This window comes from Hemiscyllium ocellatum, chromosome 32, assembly GCF_020745735.1.
Source record: "Hemiscyllium ocellatum isolate sHemOce1 chromosome 32, sHemOce1.pat.X.cur, whole genome shotgun sequence".
NCBI lineage: Eukaryota > Metazoa > Chordata > Chondrichthyes > Orectolobiformes > Hemiscylliidae > Hemiscyllium > Hemiscyllium ocellatum.
The window spans coordinates 42,255,138-42,264,986 of record NC_083432.1 but is presented as its reverse complement, the minus strand read 5'-3'; the positions used below and the strand labels follow the sequence as shown (position 1 = coordinate 42,264,986).

The 9,849-nt window shown below is 41.8% G+C and overlaps 1 protein-coding gene across 1 annotated transcript in view; it reads right to left on the bottom strand.

The window, feature by feature from the left end:
- Nucleotides 1-236: 236 nt before the first annotated feature.
- The window catches only part of med1 (mediator complex subunit 1), a 52,877-nt gene continuing 43,264 nt past the window's right edge, over nt 237-9,849 (bottom strand). The window contains exons 15-17 of the mRNA XM_060848829.1: nt 6,725-6,820; nt 5,538-5,643; nt 237-4,092 (exon numbers count right to left, since the gene is read on the bottom strand). Coding sequence (XP_060704812.1) covers nt 861-4,092; nt 5,538-5,643; nt 6,725-6,820 — 3,434 coding nt within the window. The 3' untranslated portion in view covers nt 237-860. The remainder of the gene's footprint in view (nt 4,093-5,537; nt 5,644-6,724; nt 6,821-9,849) is intronic.

The following is a 9,849-nucleotide window of genomic DNA, read 5'->3' as shown; positions in this document are numbered from 1 at the left end:
ACAAAAATCCTTTCAACTGAACTAAATCATCAGCTTCAAAGTGTTAATACAAATGATAGCATATATTCTTACTCTTCACCAAACTGAAAAAAAAGGCTGCAGCACAGCCTGTGTATTCAAAGCAATGCAAAACCTTTGCCTTCAAAATAGATTACAAGAAGCTTTAGAAACTGTTTTAAAAAATGATTTGAATTAACACATGAAACAATTCTGAAGTTAAGAGATTAATAAATAGATAAAAATAAAGTATGTTAAAAGCATCTTAGGTTTTTATATAAAAGAATCTGGGCCTTGTAAATAGTTAAATACAATCTTTGTACGTGGCATGGGAGACGAGGAGAAAGTATTCGCATGGTCATCTTAGTCATTTGAAAAATATGAGAGACTTAGCACACAAGGCCTCAGTCTCCTTTCAATTTTAAAGTATATTTCAGTCAGTAAAACAGCTGTAAAATGTAGGAACCAAACACAAAGAGGAGATTAGGAGCAATTAGTGAAAAATTGCTAAGATTTTTTGGGCCCAACCTTTTGCTTTGGGCCAGGAAGTCTCCATACAAAAACCCCAATATTTGGGTGGATTTTGCCCCCTTAAAAGACTGATAAGCAAGGGAAGACAAAATAATTTTCATGTAAGACTTAACAAAGCCCAATCTCTCAAAAATATACAATATGTTACATTTCACATACACTGTTTGATAACTGGTTGCTGACATTAAAAAAATGACAAGCTTAACACCACTGAGGCATCTGCCAGATTCTCAGCAAGTTATTAGCTTAAAGTCAAGAATCTCATGTAATCAGCAATAAAATACTATTGTCACACAATAGACAGCCTTGCTTTAAAAACAATGCACTTCAATTCAGTTCCCAATCAGAGCCACATTCATAAGGTCATCATCATCTCCAAACAAAAATGCTGGGCTAGGGCGAGACGACCTTTCAGAGTTCAGGGATGTGCTCCCTGCCATATTTAAGGATTGGTCAGTTGAAATAGGAGACTTTGACCAACTTTCTGGCTTGATGCTGGAGTGAGATTTTTTCTTCTCCCTGTCTCTATCGCGGTCTCGGTCCCTGTCACGATCCTTATCCTTGCCTTTCTTCTTCTCCTTTTTGTGCTTTTTATGCTTTTCTAAGTTGTACTCAGGGAGTGGTCGGACATCGTCATCTGAACTCGGACTGTTCTGGTGGGACTTCTCAGCAAAGGATGATCCTGATTCGCTGCCACTATCTCCCCCTTGGGGGGTGTAAGCAGGAGATTTGCTGTAGCTTGGTGAACAGCGTTCATGTTTCGGCGTTGAACCACTGAACAACGGTGAACCATAGTTTTTTGCACCAGATATCTGTGGTCTCAAACCATCACCACTACCGTCACTTGGCTTCTGCAAGGTAACTTTGGCCTTAATGCTTGGAGAACCACCATCATGCTTGCTAATGATAATTTTTGCCACACCAGTACCACCACCATTCTTGGAGTCAGATGATTTCTTTCCACCATCACCTGAACTGCCCGAGACAGACACTTTGGATTTTCCATCTTTGTCACTTTTCTCTCGCTTTCCCTGGTAATCTGTAGGGGACATATTGTGCTTGGATGGCATGCTATGAGTAGAAGACATTGTTGCCGTACTCACTTGACCATCTGCACAGTCTTCTGAACCCGAACCACCTATACCACCCACACCATGTTTCAACTTGTCAATCACTGCAGTCAAGGATGGCTTCTTGGTTCGACTTGGAGATTTTCCTTTAATTAAGTTTCCGTGAGCATTCTGAGATGAGGACATTGAGGAAGCTGAGGAAGAGGAGGAAGAGGAGGAGGAGGTTGGAGGTTTCTGGTTCAAAGAACTTGAGGATGCCATACCAGAAGACTGTTTCATGCTTGAACTGGAACTAGAACCTGACATGTGAGAACTCCCCGAGACAGAACTTACTGGAGATTTTGCCTTTGTAGGCGGGGTCCCGGGGATGGGCTTCAATGGTGATGAAAGTTTGTCTGAGTTACCTGAAGGTCTCGAATGGGAAGGAGACACATTGGGCTTTCCTCCAGATGGATTAACCAAGGAGGATGACGATTTAACTTGTGGTTTCATTTTATTACTACCACTGTTGCTGGAACTCAAACTATTACTACTGCTTAACCCATGCTTGGTGACTGGAGAAGAGCTGGGTTTTCCCATGGACTGAGAAGAACTCTTAGACTGGCTTGAGCTGGTACTGCTTTGGCCTGGATAAAGACTGCTGCTCATTTTCGAACTGGAAGAGCCTTCCGATTTGTTGCTTTTCACTTTGCTGGAGGAAGAGGAAGTTGAGGAATGCGAGTGGTGACTTTTACTGCTGGATGAAGAGCCTGACCCAAACTGACTATGCGAGGACGATTTGCCAACCATCTCTTTGCGAATCTGAATTGTAATTTTTGGAATTGGAGGCGTGGCCCCACTAGGCGGTGTCTGTGACCGGCTGGAGCTTCCAGGTGACTTAGAGCCAGTGGTACTAGCTGGCGGAGTGAAAGGACGACTCGATACACTGTGAGAGGGCGATTTACTTTCGGAGTCAGTTTTCTTGCGTTTTGGAGGCTTTTCTTTGCTTTTCCCTTCATTCGATGGTGTCCTGGTGCGTTTCCCAGGCTTTCCATCCGTACCCATCCCTGATAAACTGCTGTTGCTGCTACCATTTCCCTCCTTAGCAGATCGCTGCTTTTGAGATTTATCCATTTTTCCTACCTCCACAGTGCTCAACAAAGGGCTCTGATTCCCACTGTGTTCCATCCCATCGGATGGCCCTAATGACTTGCTGCCACTTGTAAACATACTGAAATCCACCATGTCCGTATGGCTACTGCCTTTGGAGCGATCTCCAGCATCACTGCTCATTGCATGCACATTAATCGAGTCAAGTGCCTGTGATGGAAAGCTCTTTGTGTCCTCGCCATCTCCACCCTGGCTGCTCTCATCAAAGTAGCCACTCACAAAATTGTTCCCACTTTGATTATCTAATAAAAAATCTACTCCATCGGGAAAAAACTGGTTTGAAGAGTCACTGGTTGGAGTAGCAGTAGCATCTGCTATTAAATCTGCAGGATCGGTGTACGTGTTCTCATTGCTTTCACCTTGAAAAACATCCGCATCAAATGTACTATTTACAGCAGAATGAGAAGAGCTCGAAGAATCACGGACTGGTGTCCCAATGGACTGGCAATTGTCCCCTGTGCTGGCCAGTTTCGCAGTCTGTTCTGCTATATCAGACAGAATCTCCGTGACGTCTGCTCCAATGCTGTCTGTGCTGGGGAGGCGCACCATTCTCGGCATACTGGATTGCTGAGAATGCACAACTGTGGGAGGATAGGTAGTAGGTGGTGTGTTACATTGACTGGGGGCAGGGGTGATGTGCGGAGTGTCCAAAGAATCTCCCGCCAAGTTTACATCAAAGACACTGTTTGGAGCATCAAAGTCCATGGAGATGAGCTCTCTCTGAAAGTCCTCCTCGGTCTGTTGCTGCTTGGGCTTATCTGTCTGTGACCTTGTCCTCTTTTTTTTCTGTTTTGTGCTGCCTGAAGCCACATCAATTCTAGGAGAACTTGATGAAGAATTCTGCCTCTCCAAAGGACTACTATTATACAGTGTAGAGAAATCCTGACTTGGGTTGTCCTTAAGTAAGTTCATGAGCATGGGGTGATTTTTGGTATTACTTGCAGGGGAAGATACTGGTGGTGGCGTATGGCCTGGTGGCGTAGGACTTGAACCAATGGATGAACCAACACTCCCTGTAATTTGCAGTAAACTAGTCAGAATGGGGTTCTGATTTACTTTAAAAGAATCCTCCACATGCCCTGACTCATGCCTTTCTTTCACTCCCATGTTTCCTAAATTGAAGATGTTGGTAATGGGCCCAGGAAAGGTGTTTGTTGGAGTCGTGGTGCCACTAGCTGGGTTGTTGCCCAGTTGTGTGCTGTAGCCAGGACTGGTGGCTGGTGGTGGATTCCTTTTCAGCATGTCCTCGACTGTCTCCGCAATGAGGGGTAAGGCCGGAGTGTCTGCTTGGATGGTCTCAGCCTTTCGACGGATTGCTCGCATCGTCACTGGGATGGACATACATCTGCAAAACACATGTGATTTCAGTAATATCACCCAAGTTTACTTCTATGAAACTGATCAGCTTGATCTCAAAGTGAAATTCAGTAAAATTCCGTGTGTAGCTTCTTTATTAGAAATGTTAACAAATATGAACAAATGAACGCCATATCCATTCTAAAATACACTTTATATAACAAAGGAGAAAAACCTATTCAAGCCCATAAAAAAGGGGAGGTGTTGCAGCACTCAACTAATTCCAAGTTTTTTGTCTCCACTGCCATGTCAGTATGTTCCCACATGAATGAAAGCAATTCCACATATGACTCCATGTCCAAACAACAATCTGACATCGCCTTTATTATGCTTTTCGCTTCTTTGTCCCACATTTGTAGCCTTAAAGTAGCACTCCATATTGATCTCTTCTCAACCCTGAACATTCAAAAAGTTACCATTTTAAAAATTATAACTACTACAAGACCAACTTGAAATAGAAAGTATCATTAAAAACTAAGCAATACGAGTTGAATGTCTCAAATCTGGCTATACAAAAACTGGAGTGGCCTGTAAACCATACACTATAAGCTGCCACACATCAATTTTAATTAGGAAATGCATAAAATAATTTGACTAAATGCTGTATTGGTCCATTTATCAGGTTCATCTACTGGCTTCTCCCAATGTTCTGAGTGACCCTCGACCTCACCTGATGTGCCTTATCATGTCAGTCCTTTGAATTCAGCACATCCTTAGCCTAACCTATTTTATTATTTTCTCCAAACTTTATTTCTTCACTATTGGACATTCCCTTTTTAAGCTTTCATATAATTTTATGTATCTCCTACTAACTGAATTAAGGTTCTAATTTTCTTCTCCGAAAAAGGCGAGGTTTTAAATCCAGCATGGACTCAGTTCTGAGGTTTCCAGTTTTGAGGCAATGTACCTGGAGCTTTTGTTTTATTGAAACAGGTTGCTACTTATTTCTAGTGATTTTCTCCGTCCTTTGTAGAAGGTAATAACGTGACAGGACATTGTTAGATATTTACTGGCAACCCCACAAGTGGTCAGACCCCAAGTGAGAGAGTAATCAGTATGAACAGGTTACTCAGCTACGGATGGTACCATAACCCGCCCTAAATCTTTTCCCACCTCATGTCCAACTGAGTGAAGTTTTCTGCAGAATTAATAGGAAAGTGATCGGGGTTGAACATCTTTGCTGAATCTTCCTCTCGAGACCAGAATGCTAATTTAAAATCAAACCTGTGATCCTCTGTTCTCTAAGCGCTAGAATGAAATCAAGGAGTGACTCATCCAACTAGACTGCTGGAGAATGTGCTCATCGAAACTCTGGTATAAACCTTAGAATGTTAATAAAGATGGAATTTGAGTAAATCTGTATCTGCAAATCAGTACATTCTGCCCTGAATCCTCCTTTTTCTGGAGTGCATTCAATATAGAGAAGACCCTTACCGCTGTACAACTCTGGTAATGAAGTCATCAGTACAGATGAGGGCATCAGAGAGTCCTTTATAGAGCTTACAGCTCACTTGTCTTGAGTCCAGTACGTCCATCACAACTAGTAAAATAAACAGCAATGAAAACTAAAACGGAGGAGCTACACCAGGAAACACAACTAAGCACTGATTACTCTTTGAGGGCTTACATTGATTGTTTAGAACCAAAGTGATATTTAGAAATTATTGAACTAGATGTTGGGTGTTGCCGGAAAAAAAAAGCAACAGCATTGAAGCTTTTCATTTTATACTCCTTAGGACTGATGCAAAAATCCCAAGGGAGTAACATTTTATGCTGCACCAAGAAACAGTTCTTTGTGGTTGCCAAACCAGCTGATTAGTCAAGGTATTGCCATGGATTTTGCACCGGTGAGCTATTGGTCCTCACACAATGGTTGAATTCAAAAAAGATACAATGCCTGCACATGTTCATTTTTTTCCTGCAACTCGAATTGTCAATCAAACAATCAGCACTCTTTTCACAAACAATGTCAGAAAGAATCATACTGTAAGTTATGATCTTGAATACATTCCTGAAAACATGGTGGAAGCAGATTAACTAATAACATTCGAAAGGGGGCTTGATAAATGCTTGAGGGGGAGAAATTTGCAAGGCCACAGGGAAAAACAGGAACAGAAATCAGTTGAATTCCTATTTTAAAGAGCAGGCACAGGCACATCAGTTGCACGGTCCCCCTATGTGCCATCAGATTCCATGGACCTAAAGGGCTAGCCAGATGGTTACATTTTAAGTGCACCGGCCAGCATGAACTGAACAGTAAGATCTCATGCTGAATAGTTAACCTGTGCTTAGTGGGCTCAGCCATGATACCCACCATAGGTGAACAAAAGACTGCACCTAGGTTAGGCTTATACATGAAAGATGATTATTTGGACAAGATACTGGAGTATATTGTCTGTACGATCTGTAGCTCAGCCCCAATTAGAGGCGTTAAATTCAGAGAAAAAAAACACACTGGAGAGACCGAGTTCTCGTGTTGCTCTTGTCTCCCTGTTCATTTTATGATCAGTTACAAAAAGCAATGCTTCAGAACTCTGTTCAAGCATTGAAAACATCACATTAAAGGGCGTTACGTATGAACACAGACTACTCAAAAGATATGAATCAGTAAGGCAACATACCACAGACAAGGGAGTCATTGACTGGGTGCTGGAAAGACAGGCTGAAGCTGGTATCAGTCAGTGGACACACCTCAAATTGTAAACGTCCAGGTAAATCTGTAATTAAAGGTTTAACACAAAATGACAAGAAAATTGTACAGGAAAGGAATAAACTTCGCTCTAAGATGATATATTTTACAACTACTCTGTTTAATGATTGGAAAATAGGTGTTACCTTTCTTCAATGATTCAACAAGATATTTTCCTCTTTCCGTGCTAACAAATTAACGTGGGATGTATCACACAGTTCATAGTCACCATTAACTAATAGGAGCTTTTCGAATTATGGAATTCTTTGGGGATGAATGCTGAAAGAAATGCCCCCCCATCTCCATTCTATAAAGCAAACCTTAAGCTTTCAAAACTTTCATAATTCTAGTAACTTTATGACTTAAACATTCACTATATAGTGAACTGCATACAGTATTCCAACTATGCCCTAAACAAATTCTTTCTTACTTATTTTGATATCAATCAGCCCCAAGCACAATGACTTCAAATCTCACCATGGCAAGTTAGGAGATTCACTTCAACAAATTGAATAATTGTTAGCAAGTACCAGAACGATGATGGTGATAGCAGCCAGATTGTTATAAAAGCACTAGTTCACACATGTCCTTCAGCCTATACAAGTTGCTGGCTAATACCTGACTGCTGTCTCACAGAGTAATTGATTTTTAATTGAACCCTTTGGGCTGTATTAACAATTACCCACCAATTCAGGAACAAGGTCAGCCATCTCTTCAGGGCAGAGATGAACCACAATTGTGCCCACATTATGCCACCTACTGGTTGATAACAATTTAGAAAAAGAAATCAAGAATTTGAGCCTTTTGATAGATGCCATCAGGGCACAATGTTAGTATATATCCTTAAAAATAAATTACACAACCTGGAAGGGTCTCTGGAAAGGTAGACTGTCTGCAGCAAAAGAGGGAACAGCGAGTGGAAAACCTGATTAAGCTGGATAAGTGAACTCAGTTTTCTGGCAGGATCTCAGATTGACCTGAAGTGGCCTGGCTGGAAATGAGCCACATTTTTGTTAAAATATTAATGGACTGATTTCTGCCAGCTTATACAGAATGGTCACTCACCTATTTGGAATTGGCCCAAAGAAACAGCACCATAGCAATGGCATTTTTAAATGGCTTATCAATAATATATCCCATTTTGTGCTCAAATTACTTTCTAGCATTAATCACTGAGGCATGAAAGAAAATTGATAATGAAAACCTCCTTAAAACACTTGGCATCTTGAATGCAGTATAGTGCAAGACACTTTCCTTAAATTTATTAATCATTTGCAGATGTGAGTATCACTAGCTAAGCCAGCTAAGATTATTGACAACAGCAGAGCAAGGTGGCACAATGATGATACACTCGCAAGAACATAAGTGCAGCAGCGCCATGTCATGAAAAAGTTAAGGAATAGCACCTGTCTGTCAGACATAGGACACTGGCCATACATTCACAGGGCAGGTCAACCTCAATCAGTCAACTATTTTGGCATTTTCAGCAAGCATTATAAATTTAACTTTTACAAATACTAAAAATGTGATTGGTTTAGAAATCAGCTAGCTCAGTTGGACGGATAGCTGGTTTGCAATGCAGAGTGATGCCAACAGACTGGGTTCAATTCACGCACCCATTCAGGTTTTGATGAATGGTTCTCCTTCTCAATCTCTCTCCTTGGTTGAGGCATGGTGACTCTCAGATTAAACCACTATCAGGAATTTCTCCCCAATGAGGTAAGATCATGGAGGCTTTATGCTTACCTTTCACTGAAGATTATTACAGTTTAGTGAGATTAGTTGAAAGAACTGTATCCACCTAAAATATTATCCAAGATGCACAGAATAGCAGCTGGTTTTCTTAACATTGTCTAATTTATTGTTAGTGTGCCCATTCCAGTGGCATCACTGACAAAAAATTTGGTTGTGATTCACTCCTTCTAAATCATGGAATCTCACCAAATCACACCAATATCAGTAACAATCTCACAACAGTTAGCTGTCCTGGAGAACACAGAACAACTTAAATTTACAGCCCCACACCTTCCTATGGAGTTCTTTGGATACTACAGATAAGGGAAACATCATTACAATCTTATAATAGATGGATTTGACTAATCATTCGATTAAAAATTGAATTCCATACCTTTTTTTTGAGACTCTCATCCATTTAAAATGCTTCCTTCAATAAATTGCAGCCTGCTACAGAGGCAAGAAGTGATTTCTACAAATATGCAAGACTTACGCTCGGCTCTCTCTGTTCAGAAAAATCGGCATGCCACCAATTTAAAAGCTTCAATTTGCGGGGGGATCCAAGATGGCGGCGACCCAGCAAGACTGAGTCCACAGTGCTCTACCCAAAACTTGGGAAAAGTGGGCTATCCACCCCCACCACACTCACTAAACCATTTATAATAGTTGTTAACCTTAAATAGTTACCTATTAGTACATTTAAATAGTCTAATACTAGCTGGAAAATGAGTAAAGGGAAGGGAACAGGCGGCTCTAAGAAAGCAGGGACCCCTCCCCCACCCTCTCCCTCTTCAGCTGCAACAAAGGTGTCTTCAGCTACTTCAGGAGATTTACCAACGAAGATGAGCTTTGAGGAGATGTTTGCCAGGTGGGAGGCTAAGATTGATGCTTTTATCGATGAGTCTCGGCAGAGCAGAGAAGCACTATCAGCCGAGCTGCAGAAGCAGGGCAGAGACATTCAGGAATTGGAGTGCCGAGTCAGAGAGGTGGAGTCGAAGGCCGCAGCCTCAGAGACTGGGATAAAATCAACAGCCGACCACATCCGTTTTCTCAAGAATCGAGTCCAGAACCTAGAAAACCACATTGATGACCTCGAAAATCGATGTCGTAGAAAAAATATTCGGTTGTTGGGCCTTCCCGAGCAGGAAGAGGGAGGCCAGCTGACAGCATTCTTAGAGCATTGGCTGCCACAACTTTTAAATCTGCAGGCTGGATCAGGCCAGGTAAGGGTAGAATGGGCCTACCGGGTCACAGTACGTGGGCCCGGCTCAACCCAGCGCCCACGCCCGGTCCTGTTCCAGCTGCAGAGCTATAGGGAGAGGC